General features: G+C 46.8%; 1 protein-coding gene across 6 annotated transcripts in view; it reads left to right on the forward strand.

The window, feature by feature from the left end:
* LOC115478659 (probable cation-transporting ATPase 13A4) overlaps nucleotides 1–21084 on the forward strand; it is a 123799-nt gene extending 102715 nt beyond the window's left edge. For 4 of the 6 annotated variants that reach the window (XM_030216156.1, XM_030216158.1, XM_030216159.1 and 1 more), the window contains 7 exons: nucleotides 4899–4995; nucleotides 10344–10416; nucleotides 11384–11558; nucleotides 17000–17193; nucleotides 18307–18395; nucleotides 20107–20187; nucleotides 20466–21084. In XM_030216156.1, the coding sequence (XP_030072016.1) occupies nucleotides 4899–4995; nucleotides 10344–10416; nucleotides 11384–11558; nucleotides 17000–17193; nucleotides 18307–18395; nucleotides 20107–20187; nucleotides 20466–20687 (931 nt within the window). In that variant the 3' untranslated portion in view covers nucleotides 20688–21084. Of the gene's footprint in view, nucleotides 1–4898; nucleotides 4996–10343; nucleotides 10417–11383; nucleotides 11559–16999; nucleotides 17194–18306; nucleotides 18396–20106; nucleotides 20188–20465 lie in introns of those variants that run through there. The other 2 variants (XM_030216157.1, XM_030216162.1) reach the window with 2 other exon arrangements.
* The last annotated feature ends 3749 nt before the right edge of the window (nucleotides 21085–24833 follow it).

Here is a 24833-nt window from a genome sequence, read left to right on the forward strand (position 1 = left end):
GTTCTATGAAGCCTCCAGCCGGAAGTGTGAAGGGGGCGAGATATCCGGTTTCCCTATGGGTGTCTGCCCCGCCCTCTCTGTAACACAGTCAGTGAAGGAAAACAGCAGAGCACGAAATCAAATCGCTGGCTCTGTAACAGTGAAGGACTCAGAGGGGGGGAGGGGAGAGAGGCCAGAGGGCAGGGACACACACACTCCCACATGCACACAGAAGAAAACATTGCTAGCCCCCGTTTCATTTGCATCAGAAACGGGGCTTTTTACTAGTCTCTCTATATAAAAAGCAACATCAACGTTCTATGAAGCCTCCAGCCGGAAGTGTGAAGGGGGCGAGATATCCGGTTTCCCTATGAGTGTCTGCCCCGCCCTCTCTGTAACACAGTCAGTGAAGGAAAACAGCAGAGCACGAAATCAAATCGCTGGCTCTGTAACAGTGAAGGACTCAGAGGGGGGGAGGGGAGAGAGGCCAGAGGGCAGGGACACACACACTCCCACATGCACACAGAAGAAAACTTTGCTAGCCCCCGTTTCATTTGCATCAGAAACGGGGCTTTTTTACTAGTCTCTCTATATAAAAAGCAACATCAACGTTCTATGAAGCCTCCAGCCGGAAGTGTGAAGGGGGCGAGATATCCGGTTTCCCTATGAGTGTCTGCCCCGCCCTCTCTGTAACACAGTCAGTGAAGGAAAACAGCAGAGCACGAAATCAAATCGCTGGCTCTGTAACAGTGAAGGACTCAGAGGGGGGGAGGGGAGAGAGGCCAGAGGGCAGGGACACACACACTCCCACATGCACACAGAAGAAAACTTTGCTAGCCCCCGTTTCATTTGCATCAGAAACGGGGCTTTTTTACTAGTATATATATAACATGGATGATATCATAAACAGGTGGAAAAGGGAAAACATACAATTGGTGTCATAAATTGAACATGGATTGCATAATAAAGTTAAAAAATACGATATAGGGAGAAAATAATCCGATTGTTAAGTAAACGATGGTGAATTACGGTTCCCATTATGAGTCCTTATGGTATGTTATGTTAAAGAGATGTGTCTTCAGTGCTTTACAGAAGTTAATTAGGTTGTGAATTATTTTCAGGTCAAGTGGTAAAGCATTCCACATTTGCAAACTCAAATATGAAAAGCTGGACGCACGTATTAATCTATATTTTAGACCTTTACAGCTGGGGAAGTGAAGATTTAGGAAAGTGCGTGCTGATCTTTTAGCATTCCTGGGTGGTAGGTCAATAAGGTCTAACATGTAAATCGGGGCATCATCGTGGATTATTTTATGTACCAGAGTGCATACTTTGAAAGTTATACGTTCTTTAAGAGGGAGCCAATGTACATTTTCTCTTAAGGGTTTAGCACTCTCGTATCTTGTTTTTCCAAATATGTCTGGCTGCAATGGGCTGGACTTGCCCCGGCATTGAATATCTGGAGTTAACTCAGCCCATGGCTGTGAGCGGCTTTCAAAAACCGCTTACTGCGAAGAGATGAATATTAACATAGTAACATAACATAGTAGATGACGGCAGAAAAAGACCTGCACGGTCCATCCAGTCTGCCCAAGAAGATAACTCATATGTGCTAATTTTTGTGTATACCCTACTTTGATTTGTACCTGTGCTCTTCAGGGCACAGACCGTATAAGTCTGCCCAGCACTATCCCCGCCTCCCAACCACCAGCCCCGCCTCCCACCACCGGCTCTGGCACAGACCGTACAAGTCTGCCCAGCACTATCCCCGCCCCCCCAACCACCAGCCCCGCCTCCCAATCTTGACTAAGCTCCTGAGGATCCATTCCTTCTGCACAGGATTCCTTTATGCTTATCCCACGCATGTTTGATGAATATTGACCCCTAAGGATCAGATTTTCAGCTGGTGCATTGACTGGATTGAGCATTTAACAGCTCAAAACACTGCAGCCAGGTTCATATTCAAAATCTTTTGTTTTGAAAGTGCCTGTCCTTTATTAATCAAATTACACCGGCTTCCTATCAAAGCGAGAATCACCTTCAAATTATGTACCTTTATCTGTCAAATCCTAAATGGCACAGCTCTAGACTATATGGTTCCATTAATAAACTTACCTCAAAGAAACGCTAAATAGGAGGCAAGAAACTATCTCAGACTACACCTCCCAAATTGCAAAAAAGTGATTTACAAAACTGTCCACTCTGCAGACTTCACTTACCTAGGAACCAACTGGTGGAACTCCTTCCCACCCAAAATAAGAAACATACAGTAATATGCTAGATTCTGCAAAACCATCAAATCGTTCCTATTCAAACAAACCCTCACAAAGAACAACCATATCTCAACAGTTAATTATTACTGAATTGGTTATTATTCTATTTACCATTAACTTTCTCTTTGCTTCATGTGCAATTTCTCATTCATAATAGATTTTCTAAATGTTAAACGTTCATAGCTATCCCAGTACGTTTATGATATCGTATTGTAAAATTGGATTCTTACAACAAATTACTTTCTTATGCATTATTCTTTGTTATGTATCCTATACTGTTTATTGTAAGCCACACTGAGCTCAAACTTGTTTGGGATAATGTGGGATATAAATGTCACAAATCCTATATAATAATTCTCACCTCCAACGTTCTGTGCCTGGGACCGTGGCTCCCTAGGCTGGAGGTGGTCTGCTAGGCACACACGCACTGACGTCATGACAGCTGATTCCAAGGAGTACTACTCCTCCCCCTGGCTCGGAATCAGCTGTCACCCCGTGCGCTACGGCCCCCTCGACCCCCCCCTCCGCGAACCCGTCCCCCCCCCCAGACCGCCGAAAACCGCCCCCCGCCGCCGTTGTGTACTACCTGTGCTGACGGGGGACCCAAACCCCTGACAGCCGAAGTGTTGTTGTGCCCTTCGCGTTCCTTCCTCATCTTCTCTGGAAGTTCCTCTGCGTGCATCTGACGTCAGACGCACGCAGAGGAACTTCCAGAGAAGATGAGGAAGGAACGCGAAGGGCACAACACTTCGGCTGTCGGGGGTTTGGGTCCCCCATCTGCACAGGTAGTACACAACGGTGGCGGGAGGCGGTTTTCGGTGGTCCGGGGGGGGGGCGACAGGTTCGCCGAAGGGGGGGGTCGAGGGGGCCGTAGCGCGGGGGGGGGGGGGAGGAATTGCCTGCCTAGGGCCCGTTTCCTTGCCTACAGAAACGGGCCTTTTTTACTAGTAAATAAATAAACTTAATCCCTATGTTCAGTGCAATCTGTAAAAGTAGTGATGCACCAGCACGAATAACGTATCTAAATTGATTATCTTTAGGGAGTTTGGCTTACAAAGATACAGAAAGTAGCTGGCCATTAGTGATTTTGTCAGCCAGATAATATAAGCAAATTATTTATTTATTGCATTTGTATCCCGCATTTTCCCACCTATTGGTAGGTTCAATGTGGCTTACATGGAACAATGGGGGCAGTTACAAGGTATTGAGAGGGTTGTTAACAGTTCAATAGAGACAGTGAGAGTCTGTAGAGATTTCTGGCAGGAGTATTGAGCCAGGTTAAGACCTTAGGAGATTCAATGTGGTTTACATGATTCATTATTAGAGAGTTACAAAGAGAGTCGAATAAGGTGACCTCATTGGTCAGGCCGGGTTGCTGTTCTGGTGGACAGTGGGCACATAGTACATAGGGAGGGTTGGGTTGTAAGTTTTGGAAAGGTGTGTTAAGTGTTTGGGTCCGGGTTGGTCGCTGTGAGCTTGTGCATTCACTGGCTGCTGGCAAGTGCATAATTTCCTTTGAATATCGGCCTGTGAGTACCTGAGGTAATAGAAACAAAGGGGTCCTTTTACAAAGGTGCGCTGAAAAATTACTTGCGGTAGTGCAGGCGTGGGTTTTGGGCGCGCGCACATCCATTTTTCAGCGCACCTGCAAAAAACAGAGACTCTTTTTGCCGAAAATGGACGCGCGGCAAAATCAAAATTGCCGGGCATCCATTTTGGGTCTGAGACCTTACCGCCAGCCATAGACCTAGCGGTAAAGAATTTGGGCAGCAATGATCTACGCGCGCAAGGTGCCCCTTGGGGCGCATCTGCTACGCGCTCCAGAAATTAAAAAAATATTTTTCAGATGCGCGCCAAAAATTGAAATTACCGCAAGGGCCACGCGGTAACCGGGCGGTAGCACCAATTTGGTGCATGTTGGGTGCGCGTAGGCGCCTACGCGACTTTGTGAAAGGGGCCCAAAATGACTGGCTCAGGGTAGCAGAGTTTTCTGTCATTGGGAAACAAAACTGGGCAGGGTTTTGTTTGTCACCGAGAGGTTTGGCAACAACAACTCCCCCCTCCCTTTTCTGGACCCACAACAATCCTTGGGGGTCCAGCAGAGGTCTACTGGGGCAGGAGAGTCGTACATTCACTCCTGCCCATGGCAGCAGGCAGCATTTTGGATATGGCCATGGGCAGGAACAAATGGGCATTGCCTCTGCCCCAACAGACCCTCACTAGACCACTAGTGATGAAGGTAGGCCTGTGTGGGCCTAAGAGAACGGAGCCAGAAAATTCTCGTTATGTACTGTCTCCTGGGACAACAAAAGAGGAGAGAGTCCCGAATAAAATGCAAATTTCCTTAGATGACATGGAAAATTGCATGAAATGGAAAATTTCTGGCTGCCCATCCTTAATTGAAATGTTATTTTCCCTGCTGTAACCACTCCTTCTACTAAAAGTAAGAAATTTCACCGGCAAATGTTGCTTTCTGGCTCTGCCTTTCATTTTGTAAATTATCAGTCAACGCTTTTCAAGTTGCTGCTTTGTCGCCTGCTTGTTCGTGGTCACTGAAGCTAGTTAAACCTGTTAGTAACATGAGTGAGAGCATCGGTTAACGACAGAACAGCTTCACCAGTTTACGCATTCTCCTTTCACTGACAGGGAAGGAAGAGCTGCGCTTGTCACCTCATTCTGTGTCTTTAAGTACATGGCGCTCTACAGTATGATTCAGTATCTTGGGATCCTGCTGCTGTATTGGGTATGGCTTCCTAAACTCCACGGATAGGCCGTATTTATTTATTTTTTATGTATTTGTTACACTTATACCCCGCGCTTTCCCACTCATAGCAGGTTCAGTGCAGCTTACATAGTGGTAGGTTACAAAGTGTAGTAGAGAGAACGTATATTATAGTGCATGCGAGATGAACAGGGGACGGGGTAGTATGATCGTTCTGTTGCTGTTTTTGCTAATATTTCTATCTCCTCTCTGTAATCACTGAAGGGTTCTCCAAGTCAATCTGGAAGGAGAAACTAGAGAAATGTTCTGCGTCTAGTGTAGGATAGGAACATTAAGAGGAAGTCTTGATCGGATCTGACTTTTGGTTCCTGATGAAATTATAACAATTGAAGATTCAACACGTTATTTATATAAAGTTGATTCAACAAAATTCAAGGCTCCAACATTTCCATTATAAATATGCACCACCGTTCTACTATAGGTACAATCTCAACTACTAGTTGTAATCTGTATATAATACAAATTCTTCAACAACTGTTATGCCATACAAAATCAACCTTTATTAAATATTTTTTTTGCCTTATGCTTTTTCAAAATTCTTGTTCACATAGTAACATAGTAGATGACGGCAGAAAAAGACCTGCACGGTCCATCCAGTCTGCCCAACAAGACGACTCATGTGTGCTACTTTTTGTGTATACCCTACTTTGATTTGTACCTATGCTCTTCAGGGCATAGACCGTATAAGTCTGCCCAGCACTATCCCCACCTCCCAACCACCAGCCCCGCCTCCCAACCACCGGCTCTGGCACAGACCGTATAAGTCTGGCCAGCACTATTCCCCGCCTCCCAACCACCAGTCCCGCCTCCCACCACCAGCTCTGGCACAGACTGTATAAGTCTGCCCAGCACTATCCCCGCCTCCCAACCACCAACCCCGCCTCCCACCACCAGCTCTGGCACAGACCGTATAAGTCTGCCCAGCATTATCCTCGCCTCCCAACTACCAGTCCCGCCTCCCACCACCAGCTCTGGCACAGACCGTATAAGTCTGCCCAGCACTATCCCCGCCTCCCACCACTGCTGGTCATGTCTATTAAAACCTTAAACACATACCAACATAGACAACACTATCACTCAACCCACTCACTCGTACAACAATATTTCTTACAACATTTCTTTTAAGAGTTCGTTAATCTTTACTAAAGAAATCAGTCTTTGTTCTTCAAAAGTCTCTTCTAGACAATGAAATATGTTGTTGCTTCACTTCAGAAGATCAACTTTTTCCAGAAGATTCTTAAAAGAAGTGTTGTAAGAAATATTGTTGTACGAGTGAGTGGGTTGAGTGATAGTGTTGTCTATGTTGGTATGTGTTTCTACTACTACTATTTATCATTTCTAAAGTGCTACTAGACATACGCAGCGCTGTACACTTGAACATGAAGAGACAGTCCCTTCTCGACAGAGCTTACAATCTAATTAGGACAGACGAACAGGACAAATAAGGGATAAGGACAAAGAGTAGCAAGATTCCAGAATCCCAAAGAGTAGCAAGATTCTGTACAGAATCCCAAACAGTAGCAAGATTCCGGAACCCCAAAGAGTAGCAAAGATTCCGGAATACCAAAGACTACTACTACTACTTATCATTTCTATAGCGCTACTAGACATATGCAGCGCTGTACACTTGAACGTGAAGAGACAGTCCCTGCTCGACAGAGCTTACAATCTAATTAGGACAGACAAACAGGACAAACAAAAGATAAGGGAATATTAAAGTGAGGATGATAAAATAAGGGTTCTGAACAAGTGAATAAGGGTTAGGAGTTAAAAGCAGCATCAAAAAGATGGGCTTTTAGCTTAGATTTGAAGACGGCCAGAGATGGAGCTTGACATACCGGCTCAGGAAGTCTATTCCAGGCATATGGTGCAGCAAGATAAAAGGAACGGAGTCTGGAGTTAGCAGTGGAGGAGAAGGGTGCAGATAAGAGAGATTTACCCAGTGAACAGAGTTCCCTGGGAGGAATGTAGGGAGAGATGAGAGTGGAGAGGTACTGAGGAGCTGCAGAGTGAATGCACTTGTAGGTCAATAAAAGGAGTTTGAACTGTATGCGGAGACGGATAGGAAGCTAGTGAAGTGACTTGAGGAGAGGGCTAATATGAGCATAACGACACTGGCGGAATATTAGTCGTGCAGCAGAATTTTGACCAGATTGAAGAGAAGAGAGATGGCTAAGTGGGAGACCTGTAAGAAGCAAGTTGCAATAGTCTAAGCGAGAGGTGATAAGAGCGTGGATGAGGGTTCTGGTAGTGTGCTCAGAAAGGAAAGGGCGAATTTTGCTGATATTATAGAGAAAGAAACGACAGGTTTTAGCAGTCTGTTGAATATGTGCAGAGAAGGAGAGGGAGGAGTCGAAGATGACCCCAAGGTTACGAGCTGATGAGACAGAAAGGATGAGAGTGTTATCCACAGAAATAGAGAATGGGGGAGGAGGAGAGGTTGGTTTAGGGGGAAAGATGAGAAGCTCAGTGTTGGTCATGTTTAGTTTCAGATGGCGCTAAGACATCCAGGCAGCAATGTCAGACAGGCAGGCTGATACTTTGGCCTGGATTTCGGCTGAGATTTCTGGTGTGGAGAGGTAGATCTGAGAGTCAGCGTAAAGATGATACTGAAAACCATGAGATGAGATCAGAGTACCAAGGGTTTAAGGTTTTAACAGACATGAACAGTAATGTCAACAAGAATTTTGAAAAAGCATAAGGCAGGAAAGTATTTAATAAAGGTTGATTTTGTATGGCGTAACAGTTGTTGAAGAATTTGTATTATAAATATGCTGGTCAATATTCAGCACTCAACGGTCAACATGGCTTTTTTTAAACGATGACTGCTGTGGACAGAATTAGTGCCGGATATTCAAGTACTGGGTTCTGTCCAGGAACCAGCATTGAATAATTAATGCTAATTTGTTCTGTGGTAACTGCCAGACACTTATGCAGGTACCGACTGAATATCAGCCGGGAAATGCATAGTGATATTTGGCCAGGTTCTGACCCATCCCCCCATGTTTCCGATTCCCTCTCCCATCCCAGAAAAACATCCAGATGCTCCTCCTGGATGCCCCCAGTATTGCGGCAGGCCTACCGGCCCAACCCTGGGAAATGGGCAGGACGCAGGAGAGATACCCATCACAGCTGCCTCTTCAAAATGGCTGCCGTGACTTCTAGCACCAGCTTTGTGGCAAATAATACAACTTAAAGCCTTATTGCAGCTTGATAACTTTCCCTCAAAGTACTACTCAAAGGCTGCTGCACATCCCACACTTAAGTTTAGTTTAATATAAACATTTATATTCTGCTTTACTGTGAAGTTCAAGATGAATTGCACAAGAATTTCCTCTTGGAGTGGAGGAGCGGCCTAGTGGTTAGAGCATCGGTCTTGCAATCCAGAGGTGGCTGGTTCAAATCCCACTGCTGCTCCTTGTGACCTTGTGCAAGTCACTTAACCCTCCATTGCCTCAGGTACAAACTTAGATTGTAAGCCCTTCTGGGACAGAGAAATAGCCGGTGTACCTGAATGTAACTCACCTTGAGCTACTACTGAAAAAGGTGTGAGCAAAGTCTGAATAAATAAAAAAGGGTACAGCACATCCTTATTCAAAATAAATTCATTTGCAAGTGTATAGCAAATGTATAAAACATCCTTCCTCACAGAATCCACTGAGAATAAATAAAGAATAATATAGATAATAATAGAAATGAATACAGAATCACCACTTGTTCAGCAAGTGTCTCTTTCCAAGATAACATTCAATACCTACTCAGAAAAGCTTGTGTTCATAACAGCAGGGCCCAGGAATGGATTTCTTAAACTGGGAATTCAGTTGTTGTCTGTCCACTCGCCAGTGCATTTTGTTTTTAGCAAAAATGTGCCGGTACTCAAATGCCAGGCCACCCTTCAGGGGTGGGGTGATCACTGAGGGACCCACCCCACAATAGCCAGGCCCCCTGCAACCAGTCACAGAATCTATGGCAAGGCAGAATTAGTGTGTAGAGCCTGAGCTCTTTCATTAAAACTTGGGGACCATGGGTTGATTTTAGCAGACAATAGAAAAGGTGCCAGTACTCAAATGCGAGGCCACCCTTCAGGGGTGGGGTGATCGCTGAGAGACCCACCCCACAATAGCCAGGCCCCGTGCAACCAGTCACAGAATCTATGACAAGGCAGAATTGGTGTGTAGAGCCTGAGCTCTTTCATTAAAACTTGGGGACCATGGGTCGATTTTAGCAATGGAAAAGGTGCCGGTACTCAAATGCGAGGCCACCCTTCAGTGGTGGGGTGATCACTGAGGGACCCACCCCACAATAGCCAGGCCCCCTGCAACCAGTCACAGAATCTATGGCAAGGCAGAATTGGTGTGTAGAGCCTGAGCTCTTTCATTAAAACTTGGGGACCATGGGTCAATTTTAGCAGACAGTGGAAAAAGTGCCAGTACTGAGTACCCCCAAGAAACCCCTCAAAAAAAGCTCTGCCACTCGCTCACCTCTCTGGTCAACCTACATCAGGTCACACCAGTAACAACAAGGGAAGAGATCTGGGCACCTCCAAAATGATCCAGAAAAATTCAGATCTCATTACAGAGCAGGACCAAGAAACGCCTACCCCTGATTAAGATGGAGAGAAATTTCTCTGTTCATACCTAGGGGAGCTCCCTTCTTATATTTTGCAAGAACTGAAGTCACCACAGTTGTCATCTCAATTTAACCGGACAATTTGCCCATTTTGTATTGAAAAAAATAAATTCACCCGAAAATGCTCTTATTAAATAACCTCCAGTTTTGACGCCTATAGAATGCTGAATATGTTTGGGAAATCTTAAGTGCGGTACAGACAGATATAAAACAGAGGGGGAAGATGATATCTCTCTATATAATAATTGGTCAATCTGCGTCCCTGGATGGCTGGGTTCGTATCCGTATGCTAATGAGCTTATGTCAGCTCGCCTCCAGCGTTCCTTCCCCTCTCAGTGTCCCGCCCTCGCGGAAAGACGAAATGATGCCAGAGGAGGGCGGGACACTGAGAGGGAAGGCAAGGGAAGGCTGGAGGTGACGCGAGCCGAGCCTGCCGCCGCTGCGACCTCAGGTATGGAGTGGAGGGGAGGGGAGAATCGCTGGACACGGAGGGAAGGGGAGGGGAGAAATGCTGGACATGGAAGGGAGGGCAGGGGAGAGAGAGGAGAAAACGCTTAGACGACAGCCTTCCTAGGGCCCGTTTCATTTGTTCCGAAACGGGCGTTTTTGCTTGTAGAAAGATGGTTTGTAAGGAAAAGAGCTGCTACCCTGAAATCTGACCTGTACTTTTGCTTCTCCAGGAAAGAAACTCATTCGGAAATTATCAGTTTTTGTTCCAGGATTTGGCTATCACCACAGTCATCGGTATAACCAGTAAGAACATTTATTATCATTACATTTCCTTTTGTTTTAATGAAAGCAAATGATGAACCCAGAGCATGAAGAACATAAAGAAGAGTCAGTGGGGTGAAGTTTTTCAAGAGAATATTTACATAGAAAGCTTAATGCAGGATACATAAGTACATAAGTATTGCCATACTGGGACAGACCAAAGGTCCATCAAGCCCAGTATCCTGTTTCCAACAGTGGCCCAGTTCACAAGTACCTGGCAAGATCCCAAAACAGTAGAATACATTTTATGCTGCTTATCCCAGAAATAGTGGATTTCCCCCAAGTCCAATTTAATTATGGTCTACAGACTTTTCCTTTAGGAAGCCGTCCAAACCTTTTTTTTTTAAACTCCGCTAAGCTAACTGCCTTTACCACATTTTCTGGCAACACATTCCAGAGTTGAATTACATGTTGAGTGAAGAAAAATTGTCTCCGATTCGTTTCGAATTTACTACTTTGTAGCTTCATCGATTGTAGTAAATTTGAAACGAATCGGAGAAAATGTTTCTTCACTCAACGTGCAATTTTAAGTTGAGTTTTGAAGTTGAGTCTTAAATGAGATGCTTGAATTGTAGATAAAGCTAAACGGCCTGTGAGAACTATCCTTCTACATAGAATAGGTCGGCATGATCCCTGGTTGGGACACCTGCATGTTGTTGCTTTAAATTTTCTCATAGCCTGGGCTTTGGAAAGCAACTGAGATAATTCCCTCAATATTCAAAATCAAATGGATGCATGCTGGTTTTAATTTTACCGCACGTCTATTTTCGGCCTTAAAAAAAGGCCTTTTTTCCAGGTGCGCTGAAAAATTGACCTGCGCACGTCCAAAACACGTGTCTACACCAGCGCAGGCCACTTTTCAGCGTGCCTTAATAAAAGAGCCCCTATACGATTGCACATATTAAATAGCTAGAGAGCGATACTGATTTTTATTTTCCATCTTTTGCAGTGAGTTTGAATCATGCCTACCCAAAGCTAGCTCCATACCGGCCTCCCGCACAGCTGATCTCGCCCCCTTTGCTGCTTTCTGTTGTGCTTAATACTCTCTTCAGTTTAATCATACAAGTCTGTGGCTTTGTTCTTGTCCAGAAGCAGCCCTGGTACAGTAAGGATGATATTTACAGGTAAAAGCGTCAGCTCTTCTGCAATACTAGCAAGGACTGTAGGTAGAAAGCGGAGATGAGAGAACATTTTCAGACCTCAGACCTTGTTTTCCTTCTATGCAGCCCCCCATTATTTGGCAGCTTGACCCCTAGTGACATGAAATGAGATTGAAGGGGGGCAGGCTCAAGAAAAATGTCAGGAAGTATTTTTTCACGGAGAGAGTGGTGGATACTTGGAATGCCCTCCCGCGGGAGGTGGTGGAGATGAAAACGGTAACGGAATTCAAACATGCGTGGGATAAACATAAAGGAATCCTGTGGAGAAGAAATGGATCCTCAGAAACTTAGCAGAGACTGGGTGGTAGCACCTGTGGTTAGGAGGCGGGGCTAGTGGTTGGGAGGCGGGGCTAGTGCTGGGGAGATTTCTACGGTCTGTGCCCTGAAAATGGCAGATGTAAATCAAGGTCAGGTATACACATAAAGTAGCACATATGAGTTTATCTTGTTGGGCAGACTGGATGGACCGTACAGGTCTTTTTCTGCCGTCATCTACTATGTTACTATGATAGTACCGCAGGACTACACTTATGAGTCAGAGCCACCACTTGGAACCAGGTCCCACCAGAGATACCCTCAATAGGTGCCATGGGGGTGGGGGAGGGTTTGGCATCTCACTGACGGTATGGGGTACTGGGGAAGGGTAAGCGGTGTATTGGACCTCATTGTTGGGACAGGAAGGGAGACCAATTGAGGGTAATTGGAGTTGTGTGTGTGTTCTTTTTTTAATGCAGCAGACCATGGTAACTGCTTTCAGGTTGTGTGAGTGCACTTAAGGTCTCCTTTTAGAAGCAGTAAGGGGTCAATATTCAGTTCACAGTGGTCAGTTTAGTACCAGAAGACTCCCATGGCAGCCATTTTGAAATAGGTAGGCCCAGAGGTGGGTAAACAGGGCAATTGCCCTTCCAAACCTCCCTGAAATTGAAAGAAAGACAGTCTGTAAGCAAGCTTTGGGGTCCCCTCCCTAGGGTTACCATATGTCCGGTTTTACCTGTTTGCCAGATTTGCGAACAAACAGGGCGGGCGGGCCTAGTGGTGTCCTACCCTCCCCTCCCCTTACTGTACTGCCCTGGTGATCTAGTGACCTCTTCGGGGCAGGAAAGAGCCCCCTCTTTCATGCCCAGAGTGCCTGAAGACTGTTTTTTGCTGACTCCAGACCTGGCGCCGATTCAAAATGGCCGCCAAGAGTTGAACCAGCCTCGCGAGACTTCTGCAGAAGGAGGGAGCAAGACAGTCTTTGCAGCCATTCCGGGCAGGAAAGAGGGGGCTCTCCATCCATCGAGGTCCAGCAACTCTCCATTCTCCCCTGCCCTCTCCTCCATCCACCCATATCCAGCAAACTTCCTCTCTCCCCTGCCCCCATTCATCCATCCATTTTCAGCAATTGTCCTCTCTCCCCTGCCCTCCCCTCCATCCATCCATTTCCAGCAACTCTCCATTCTCCTCTGCCCTCTCTATCCATCCATCCATATCCAGCAAATTTCCTCGCTCCCCTGCGCCCTCCATCCATGTCCAGCAATTCTCTTTTATCCCCTGCCCTCCCCTCCATCCATCCATGTCCAGCAACTCTCCATTCTCCCCTGCCCTCTCCTCCATCCACCCATATCCAGCAAATTTCCTCTCTCCCCTGCCCCCATTCATTCATCCATGTCCAGCAATTCTCTCTCCCCTGCCCTCCCCTCCTCTCCTGTCCAGTGATCTCTTCTCTCCCCCTGCCCTCCCCTCCTCTCCAGGTCCATCTCCCCCTGCCCTCCCCTCCTTGTCCAGCGATCTCTTCTCTCCCCCGCCCTACCCTCCCATCCATGCCCAACGATTTTCCCTGCCCGGCCTCAGCTCCCCGACAGCCCTCCTCTCCATTCCTTTCTGCCCCCCCCCCCCCCCCCCGCACATTTAACCGTTTTGTTTCAGGCACAGTGACGGCAGTGAAGAGGACAACACAGCGGGCTCGCCTCCAGCTTCTCCCTTCCCTCACACAGTGTCCTGCCTTCTGCGATGATGTATTTCCTGTTTCCCCGAGGGCGGGGACACTGTGTGAGGGAAGGGAGGTGCTTAGGCGTAGTTCATGCGACTAAATCTACCCGCATCCATTTACGCCAATGAAAAGCTGGTGTAAATCCCTGTGCGTAGATTTACATGCAGTGGCCCATATTTTATAATAACGAGCATAGATTTTGGAAGGCCCATTTCCACGCCCTGTTTTGCCTGTGCGTTAGGTGCAGTACATTACAGAATATGCTTAGCGATATACGCATGTAAACTGTAATTTTTGCCAATTAGGGCTCGTTATTGCTTGTTAAGAGCTGTTAACTACGCTTAACAGCTTGTTAAAACAATTAATCTACGCATGTGGTTATAGAATACGGCTAGCGTAACTCTAGGTGCGCTATAGGAATCTGGGGGTTAGCGCGCAAATGACGCTTACATTCATCGAATTAGGGGGGGTACGTGTTTTACAGATGTAAATTATCGAATAGTGCTGAGCTCTCTGCCATCTCTAATGTGTGTGGATGGCAGTGTTCGATTAAATTTAAGTGTGTTAAGTGGCACTTAAAATTAAGCACGAGGGAGGTAGTAAGTGCACCTGTACTATTAGCAGTTGTGGGACTTAATGCATGGAAAAGTATAATGTGCTGACTCAATGTGCAGTCCAGGCTCATTTTGCACCCCACCCAGGTCCTGTCCCATATCACAGCATGCAGCTAAGGCATGAATCAGCCAGGGGCGTAGCTACGTGGGGCCACGGGGGCATGGGCCCCCCGTAAATTTGGCCCTGGCCCCCCCCCCACCGCCAACCCCTTCGACCCCCCCCCCCCCCCAGCACCGCCAACCCTCCCCCACCGCCGCTACCAACGGGTACCTTTGCTGGCGGGGGTCCCCAACCCCCGCCAGCCGAAGTCCTCTTCTCCGGCGCGGCCGCATTGCTGATCTGCAAGGGCAGGCTTCTGTTTCTGTGAGTCTGACGTCCTGCAGAAGCCTGCACGGCCGCGTTGCTGATCTGCAAGGGCACGTACATGCAGGACGTCAGACTCATAGAAACAGAAGCCTGCCCTTGCAGATCAGCAACGCGGCCGCGCTGGAGAAGAGGACTTCGGCTGGCGGGGGTTGGAGACCCTCGCCAACAAAGGTACCTGATGGCGGGGGAGGGTTGGCAGCAGCGGGAAGAGGGGGTCGAAAGAGTTGGCGCTGGGGGGAGGGGGGGTCAAAGGTGGTGGTGGTGGCGGGGAGGTCAAAAATGGCGGGGGGGGGGGAAGTGTTTAAAAATGGCGGCGGGGGGGGGGGGGGGTGGCGGCGCCAGGGGGGGCCAAAATGTGCCCCCTCATCTTGGGCTTTGGACCCCCCTCCCGCCGAAGTCTGGCTATGCCCCTGGAATCAGCAGTGCTGTCATACGTGTGTAGTAACAGGGTGTTTGTGTACTGCGTTGCATGCTAAGAGGCTTTTTTTACTGCGCTGCACTAAAAAGTGGGCTTCGCTATCTTTAGCGTTCGGGTTTCTCGCACGCCAAGGCCACTTTTAGCGTGGCAGTAAAATGGCCACAATTTCTTTTTTCCCATAAATGGACACGCACTGATTTCCCAACTAGCGTCTGGCCATTAGTGTGGGAGCCCTTACCGTCACCTATTTTGCAGGCGGTTGGGGCTCCCACGCTAATCCTGTGCTAATCGATCAGTGCGCACCAATGCCCATGCGCTAACCGATTAGCACAGGGCACGCCTACTTTGTGCCTCCAAATACCCCCCAGCGCTGAAAAAGAAAATGTATTCTTTAGCGCATGGAAAGCGCACGTCAATTTCCAAAACTACTGCGGCACGCCTGAGCGTGTCCTGTGAAAGTGCCTTATTAACCTGCGGTAAGCATGCGCTAGTGCTTGCCGCAGCTTAGTAAAAGAACCTCCAACTGTTTAGCAGACTTTAGTAAACTGGGCCCCTAAGGCAAGGCTCGAAGTCACAGAAAGCAGCAACGAACCCCAGTTTCCCTGATTCTTAGGCTAGTTCTCCTCTTCTGCTTGAGATGTGGATATTGGTAATGATTGTTACAGCCAGGGCCGCTGAGAGGAGGGGCAGGGGGGCAAGATTAGGGTTACCATATTTTGTCCCCCAAAAAGGAGGACACATGCCCCGCCCCCACCACACACCCACCCCGCCCCTTTCACATTTCCCCTCCCCCCTGTCACATACCCTGTCACCCCCGCTCCCCGCCACCCCCCTCCCCTTACCTTACTACTGCCCTGGTGGTCTAGTGACCTCTTCGGGGCAGGAAAGAGCCCCCTCTTTCCTGCCCGGAGCGCTGCCCTGCATGCACCCTTCCTGTTGCTGATCTCAGCGCCGATTCAAAATGGCCGCCGAGAGTTGAAGTCTCGCGAGGTCATTTCAACTCTCGGCGGCCATTTTGAATCGGCGCCGAGCTCAGCAACAGGAAGGATGCATGCAGGGCAGCGCTCCGGGCAGGAAAGAGGGGGCTATTTCCTGCCCCAAAGGCGGAAGAGGTCACTAGACCACCAGGGCAGTAGTAAGTAAGGGGAGAGGAGGCTAGCAATCTGCCCGTTTGTCTGCCCACCAGCCTGCCCGTTTGTCCAGAAATCCGGACAAACGGGCAGATTGGCAAAACCCGCCCGGTGGCCCGGACATGTCCTCAAAAAGAGGACATGTCCGGGTAAATCCGGACATATGGTAACCCTAGGCAAGATTCCCCCAGGCCCGGCCTCCAAGGGGGCCCGGCACCGAGGTCTGTCTCTCTCTCTTGCTCCTGACGGGACCCGGGTGATCGCGTCTCGACAAGAGCAGGAGAGAGAATACTCCGCTGTCGGGCTCCCCCTAGAGGCTGGGGAGGAGCAGACGCAGGGGCCTCTGGTTTGGCTGACAGGGTCCCTGAGCCTCGTTCCTCCAGCACTGTTCTCCACCGCATTGCTTGCCCTCGTTGGAGGAAGGTTTCTGCTGGCAGGCCTTGGGGACCCCCACCAGCCATGGTATGTGGAGTTGCAACAGGAGGCAGGGAGGTGGGAGCAAAATGTTCTCCCCCCCGCCACCACTTTGGGCTCCGCCCCCTCCCTCTATTTTTGTGGTCTGGCTACACGGCGGACCGGGGGGGGGGTGGCAGCATCGATCCTGGGGGGAGGGGGCGTCAACTGACAGAGGTTTGTGCTTCCAAGACAGAGGATACCTTTGGATCCCAGAGAGAGGAGGGAGAATCATTCACCACTTGGGTGCCCCCCCCTCCCCCCCCCTCCCCCCCCCCCCCCCCCCCCCGCAATGCTGAAAGGCAATATTTATTTCTTGCATTTGCTGAACATTAGTGAAGGGAGTGAAGGAGAGAAAGCAGTTGGGGGCAAGAACATGTGTTGTAATCTATAACCAGGGCAGCTTTCCATGTGAACGAATAGCTTCAATATATTCTCGGTTCCCTTTCAGTGCATGTTCTCCGGAGGTTAAAAACCATTCGAATATCAGTTTGAGTGACAATGGAACTGAGGCACAAGCAGAAAAATCTGAGTTCAGAAGTTATGAAAACACCACAGTCTGGCTACTCAGTACCATCAACTGCATCGTAGTAGCCTTCGTATTTTCTAAGGGCAAACCCTTCAGACAAGCTTTATATACCAACTGTGAGTACGCCTGCCTGTCAAGCTCATAGTAATGAAGAGCAGGGATTGTGCCTTCATTTTGAAATGACATGAAAACTTAAGCAACTTGGAGAGGGATAATCGAACGGGGGCGCCCATCTCTAAGGGCGCCCTGTAAAGGTACGGGGCAACCCATATTATCGAAACAAGATGGACGTCCATCTTTCGTTTCAATAATACAGTCGGGGACACCCAAATCATGAAATTTAGGTTGACCTTAGAGATGGTCGACACCGGTTTTTGGCGATAATGGAAACCGAGGACGCCCATCTCAGAAACAACCAAATCCAAGCCATTTGGTCGTGGGAGGAGCCAGCATTCATAGTGCACTGGTCCCCCTGACATGCCAGGACACCAACCGGGCACCCTAGGGGGCACTGCAGTGGACTTCACAAATTGCTCCCAGGTGCTGAGCCCCTCAACTCCCCCCACCCCAGATCCGCCTGCCTGAAGTACACTGCATCCACTACAACTGCTCTAGGGACCTGTATACTAGTGCGATGGCATTTGAGGCTGGCATAGAGGCTGGCAGAAAAGTATTTTTAAACTTGTTTTTTATGATGGGAGGGGGTTACTGACTACTGGGGGAGTAAGGGGAGGTCATCCCCGATTCCCTCCGGTGGTGATCTGGTCAGTTCGGGCACCTTTTTGAGGCTTGGTCGCAAGAAAACATGGACCAAGTAAAGTCGGCCAAGTGCTCGTCATGGACGCCCTTCTTTTTTCCATTATCGGCCGAGGACGCCCATCTGTTAACCACGCCCCCGCCCCGCCCCGCCTTCGGTCCACTGCCGACACGCCCCCTTGAACTTTGGTCGTCCCCGCAACGGAAAGCAGTTGAGAACGCCCAAAATCGGCTTTCGATTGTGCCGATTTGGGCGACCTTGGGAGAAGGACGCCCATCTCCCGATTTGTGTCGGAAGATGGGCGCCCTTCTCCTTCGAAAATAAGCAGGATAAGCTTTCATCTTGTGGTGTTTTTAAAAAGAAAGAAGACTACATCCATTAATTGTCATCTTCTCGATTTTGTAGTGTGCATCTGGGTTGCCTGTTTCATAAAGGTACATTTCATCCTAATACTCTCCCCTTTCTTTTTCAGATATATTTGTACTGGTGTTGGCAGTGCAGCTCGGAGTCTGCATTTTCTTCATTTTTGCTGACATTCAGAAATTATACATTGCAATGGATGTAAGTATGAATTGCATGAGACCTTGAAGAGCATTTTAGATAGGACGTTTAAACCCGGAAATCAGACATTTAAGTCCAGACATCTGAAGTTCTGCTAGTATTTTAGAACAGGACCTGCCGACGTAGCGGTCCTTTTACCAAGCTGCGGTGCTGGCAGCAGGGGCCATTTTTCCCACAGCGGGTAAAAAGACCCCAGGCACACAGGGCCATGCGACGGGGAGCCCCCACTGAGGTGGCGATAAGGGCTTCCCTGCTAACCCGGAGGTAACCGGACAGCACATGGCGATGCCCGATTACCGCCGGGTTATCGCCGCACGAGCCATTTCCAGGTGTTTTCTTTTTTCCCTGGAAATGGAGCGCACTTGGAGCTGGACTACCGCCGGTGGCCACGTTGGGCCAGCGGTAATCCTGAAAGAGCGAGCGGTAAGCCCCATAGAATTTGTTCTAAAGCACTTGGTGAAATGGATGTCTTTGTGCAGAAGGAATGTCCATTTGGGAAACAACCCCCAACAGTGGGAAACAGTCCACTTGAAGAACATGTCAGTCAAAATAGGTGATCTGGCGGAAGGAAAAGACCTGAGAAATTGCAAAGAGTTTTCTGCCACGAACTCAAACGTGGCCCACCATAACCGTTTTTAGTGATAAATCAATTACAGATCAGAAAACCTCCTTGCCACCAGCTATTTAAACTTTACTCTTGCTGGTTAACCTAAAAACTTCAATTCGTTGAAACTTTTTAATGTATTGGTTTTTTTCAAGTTTTTCTTAACTGGTGCCAGCCGGGTTCCCACCCCTGTGGGTTAGCACTTTACAAAACCAGATCACTGTACCAGTGACTTCATAGTAAGAATCCTGAAAGGTAACTTTAAAACAATACAGGAACGTAAGACCTTTGAAGTCAGAATGATTGAATATTTTGACACCCAACAGACAGGACTTAACAAAGATCTGGGTTTTCTAGCTCATTATAAACCATGAAGTTGTATTGCTCTGTTTATCACCCTTCTCTCACCTATCCACCCCTGTTAGACTATCACTGAAATGCTTTGATGTTCCCATGCATACCTCCTACCCATCCTCGCCCTGTTAGACTGTCAATGAAATGCTTGGATGTTTTACTTATATATACTGTCATCTACCACATTTGCTTATTTCCAATCTGACGAAGAAGGGCAACCTTCGAAAGCTAATCAAGAAATGTATTAAGTTATTTCCAATAAAAAAAGGTATCATTTTATTTTATTTTCCATGTTTTATTTTGTTTGATTTCTATTGATTATTCTTAACTTTTAAACACTTCAACACTCCATTTTTACGCTTTATAGACTTCAATTGAAAGCAGCAAAAAAAGCAAAAAGTTTTAGTGACACTTAGGGCTGTGTTATCTAAAGTGCACATTTTGGGAGGGTAGATTTTGCAGTGAAAATAATGTGGCTAAAACTGAAAATACCATTTATGGGTGTTCTTTTCGGATCCTATCTGATATGTTACCCTGGGAATACTTCCATGAAATACGGGTAAAAGTTAGTGCTGTGAGACGTGAACACTTTTAACCAGATTAAAGGGGGGGGGGGGGGGAGTTGATCATTTTTACAGAGCTCATGTAGGTGCATATAAATCGTTATTTACCCTTTTAAATGACTGATAATTTCTTTCACACTTTAACACTATAATATTTTAATTAACCGACTTGTATTTTGCTTGCTCACAGCTCGTCTGCACACCAACTCTGTGGCGGGGTTTCATTGTTCTTGCATTGTTTATCCTTTTGATTGTATCCTTCGTTGTTGAGGTGAATACATATTTTTTTAAAATCTTTCTTCTAAACTACCTTTTAAATGTGACCATTTGGAATTTGTTATTCTTTCACTAGTGAATACCAAGATTATATAGGGCTTCAAATGTTGGGACCCCTTTACTAAAGGGCATTAAGCCCTAATGCACATTTAGCACACAAGAAAAGGCTTACTGCAAAAAGCGTTAATTTCCCTGTTGTTGTGCGCTAAAAGAAATATCCTTTTCAACACAGAAAGATTCACTTGCACTGGCTTTTTTTTTCTGAATTTGCAGGAAGCTGTTATTGAAAACAGGGCACTCTGGGTACTGCTGAAAAAGTGGTCTCGCTTCCAGTCAAAGAGTTGTTATAAAACAGTGCAGCGGTCGCTGCAGGAGGATATCCACTGGCCTCCAATGAACAAAACTGAACATTCATTACCCGTCAGCGTGCCATTAAATGAAGGAACGGCAGCTTATAGCAACCCAGCGTATCAGAATGATGAGAATATCAGCTGAGAACAGGCACACAAGAAGCAAAGCCCAGAACACAAAGGGATTGCTGCAGAGCAGGAAATCTCAATCCAGTCCTTGGGAAACACCCGCCTACTCAGGTTTTTAGGATACGCACCTTCAATTCGCATGTTCCACCGTCCTTCGTATGCCGATTTGTTTCTTGCATATTCATTGCCGATATCCTGAAAACCTGACTGACGGGCTACGTTTTTAGGACTGGGTTTAGAAAACCAGGATTGGAGTAATGCACAGCACATGGACATTTGTTTTCTACATGTGAAAACTTGCAGGTTATAGCGACAATTTTGAGTGGCCTACATATTCTTTGCAGGTGTATGATCTGGTCAGTGCTTTTTTTTTCTAGCAAAAAAGGTGCCGGTACTCAAATGCCTGGCCACACTTCAGGGGTGGGGTGATCACTGAGGGACCCACCCCATAATAGCCAGACCCCTGGAAAACCAGTCACAGAATCTCTGACAAGGCAGAGTTGGTGTGTAGAGCCTGAGCTCTTTCATTAAAACTTGGGGGTCCACGGGTCAATTTTAGCAGACAATGGAAAAGGTGCCGGTACTCAGTACCCCCAAGTACCCCCTCAAAAAAAGCCCTGCTTTTATCACATGTAGCAGTTGATTTTGATTTCTACAGGCATCTCTATTTTCTTTCATTTAGAGGCTTATCAACATGAGCTATTGTTAAGACAGGTTATTTTACTGTTAACTTGTAATTAGCTTGATTGTTCTATACTTGGCTCACTTTTGATAATGTGATGTCATAATGCCTCATTCCACCAATGGCTAACAGCCAACCTTATCAGTGATGTCACAATGGCCTGATCACCTACACGTGGGTCCCTTTATCCAGTGCGTTTGTTCTAGCAAATGAGGTGCCAGTACTCAAATGCTAAGGCCACCCTTCAGGGGTGGGGTGATCACTGAGGGACCCACCCCACAATAGCCAGGCCCCCTGCAACCAGTCACAGAATCTATGACGAGGCAGAATTGGTGTGTAGAGCCTGAGCTCTTTCATTAAAACTTGGGGACCATGGGTCGATTTTAGCAGACAACGGAAAAGGTGCCGGTACTCAGTACCCCCAAGCACCCCTCAGAAAAAGCCCTGGATCTGGTCAATAATCGGCTAGTGACACAGAGCATTTTTTAAACACCAATTCAGTGGTGATACCTGGAAGGATATGTGGATAGGGCTGATATTTAGCTCTGTATCCGCATAGCTGCAAAAGTTATTTCGTGGTCCTACTTGTCTGAATAGGGATGCAGGTGCCTGCACACTGAAACTTTCCAGGGCCCGTGTAACTTCTAGGACCGCCCCGGTACCGCGGTGGTCAGAGGGGATATTCAGCAGCGCCGCCTGGGTAAATGCCGCTCAGTTTCCCCTCCTATGGTGCTAGAGCATATCCATTAAACACCTCTGTGTATTTTATATCTATTATTTGTGGTGGTGAAAAAACGGAGGGGGAGGGGGAGAGGGATATAACATATCAGTATGTACTTTTGAAAATGCCAAGTACTGTACCTGTGTTGATGTGAACCCCATGCATATTTTCTATTTACCCTGAGAAGGGCAAGTTTCAGATAGGACATTATACATAAGTTATTTATTCAAATCTAGGCTATAAGCCCACCTTTTTGATGCTGCTTTTAACTCCTAACCCTTATTCACTTGTTCAGTACCAATGTTTTATCATTCCTACCCTTAGTAATTCCCTTATCCCTTATTTGCCCTGTTTGTCTGTCCTAATTAGATTGTAAGCTCTGTCGAGAAGTGACTGTCTCTTCATGTACAGTGTACAGCTCTGCATACATCTAGTAGCACCATAGAAATAAGTAATAGTAGTAGTCTTGGGATTTTGTATAGAATTTTGTTACTCTTTCGGATTCCGAAATCTTGCTCCTCTTTGGCCTTATCTCTTATTTGTCTTGTTTGTCTGTCCTGATTAGATTGTAAGCTCTGTCGATCAGGGACTGTCTCTTCATGTTCAAGTGTACAGTGCTGCATTGGAGCCGACTCTGTTGGTGCTGTGGGTGCTTGAGCACCCCCAATATTGAGAAAAGTCCTTGTATGTGTCCAGGGAGGGGTCATTTCCATTGGGCTTAGCACCCCCAATAATTTTGAAAAGTTGGCTCCTATGCAGTGCTGTGTATATCTAGTAGCGCTATAGAAATGATAAGTACTAGTAGTGGTAGTCTTTGGGATTCCGGAATCTTGCTACCCTTTGTCCTTATCCCTTATTTGTCCTGTTTGTCTGTCCTAATTAGATTGTAAGCTCTGTGGAGCAGGGACTGTCTCTTCATGTTCAAGTGTACAGCGCTGCGTACGTCTAGTAGCAATATAGAAATGATAAGTAGTAGCAGTACTATTTAATGCAGTGTTTCCCAAGTCCAGGCTTGGAGTACCCCTTGCCAGTCAGGTTTTCAGGATATCTACAAGGAGAGATATGATAGGGGTCTATAAAATAATGAGTGGAGTGGAACGGGTAGACGTGAATCGCTTGTTTACTCTTTCCAAAAATACTAGGACTAGAGGGCATGCAATGAAGATATTAAGTAGTAAATTTAATACAAATCAGGGAAAATATTTCTTCACTCAGGGCCCCTTTTATAAAGCAGCGATAAGCCCAACGCGGGCTTACCGCTTGCTAAAAAGGAACTACTGCCAGGCTATTGCAGCAGCCTATCGATAGTTCCTACCCCTAATACACCATCATACCCGGTGCTACAAAAATATATTTAATTTTGTAGTGCCGATGTGTACCTGGTGGTAATTGGGCAGTGCTGCTCGCTGTCTGGTTACTGCCAGGTTAGTGTGGGAGCCCTTACCGCCACCTCAATGGGTGGTGGTGAGGACTCCACCTCGAAATGACAATGTGGCAAGTGAAGCGCTAGCCGTGAAGCCATTTCTTTTAAAAAGAAAGACCTACCTTTTATCTGCTGCGGTAAAGGGGTGCCTCAGTGCGCATCAAAAACACGCGCCAATGCCAACGCAGGCCCCCTTTTGCTTCAGCTTTGGAAAAGGGGCCCTCAATGTGTAATTACGCTGTGGAATTCTTCGCAAGGGAATGTGGTAAAAGCAGTTAGCTTAGTGGGGTTTAAAAAAGGTTTGGATAGCTTCCTACAAGAAAAGTCCATAAGCCATTATTAAGACGGACCTGGGGAAAGTCCACTGCTTATTTCTGGGATAGGCAGCATAAAATGTATTACACTGTTTTGGGATCTTGCCAGATATTTGTAACCTGGATTGGCCACTGTTGAAAACAGGATGCTGGGCTTGACGGACCTTTGGCAACACTTATGTTCTTAATATGCATGAACCTGATTTACATGCACTGCCTCCATTATATGCAAATCTCTTCATGCATATTCATTGTGCATATCCTGAAAACCTGACAAGGGGTACTCCAGGACCGGACTTGTGAAACACTGATGTAAAGGACTTTGGAAATTGCCAGATGTACACAGTATATTTCATCAAATTACCCATCTTCCTTCCCTGTCACCTGTAGAGAAAACATAACACATTCATAATAGCTTCCTGTAAGCACAAGATTGGGTAAAAGTTTTGCATCGTACGTAGGCATATTTCTATTGCTACATCTGTGTAGATCAGATGAACAGTAACACATCTTCAAGGTCAACCCAAAAGGTTATGAATCCATGCACAAACTAGGGATGTCATTCTATGTCACTGAGGAGAATTTCTCATTTCTTCTTTTTCATTTGGCCATTCGGTGGTTTTGTACTAGTGATGTTGTACTAGTGTTGTAATGTTAAAATTTATAGCCTGCAGTTGGAGTTTGTGATGACTCCTTTTGGGTACTGGTATGGGATAACACGTACTCATAGATAGTGTTCAATGCCAAGTTTTGAGATTATGGAGTCAAGAAATTGTAGACTAGGAAGGCAAATCTACAGTAAAGAAATTAATCCACACTTCTGGACTGGTTTGCATTCTTCTTACCAGCTCCACATATCTAATGACCAATTTTTAATGGTAACAGCGACACTTATCTTGTTGACAGCTTCAAACAAGTGCAGTCACCTGCTTCTAACCCTTAAGGACAGTAGTTATAATTCCATCTAGTTTAGAATATTGAGTGTACACGTGATTTTGACCACATATGATTAGTTGACTGTG

The sequence above is a fragment of the Microcaecilia unicolor genome, chromosome 10, assembly GCF_901765095.1.
Source record: "Microcaecilia unicolor chromosome 10, aMicUni1.1, whole genome shotgun sequence".
NCBI classification, from domain to species: Eukaryota; Metazoa; Chordata; class Amphibia; order Gymnophiona; family Siphonopidae; genus Microcaecilia; species Microcaecilia unicolor.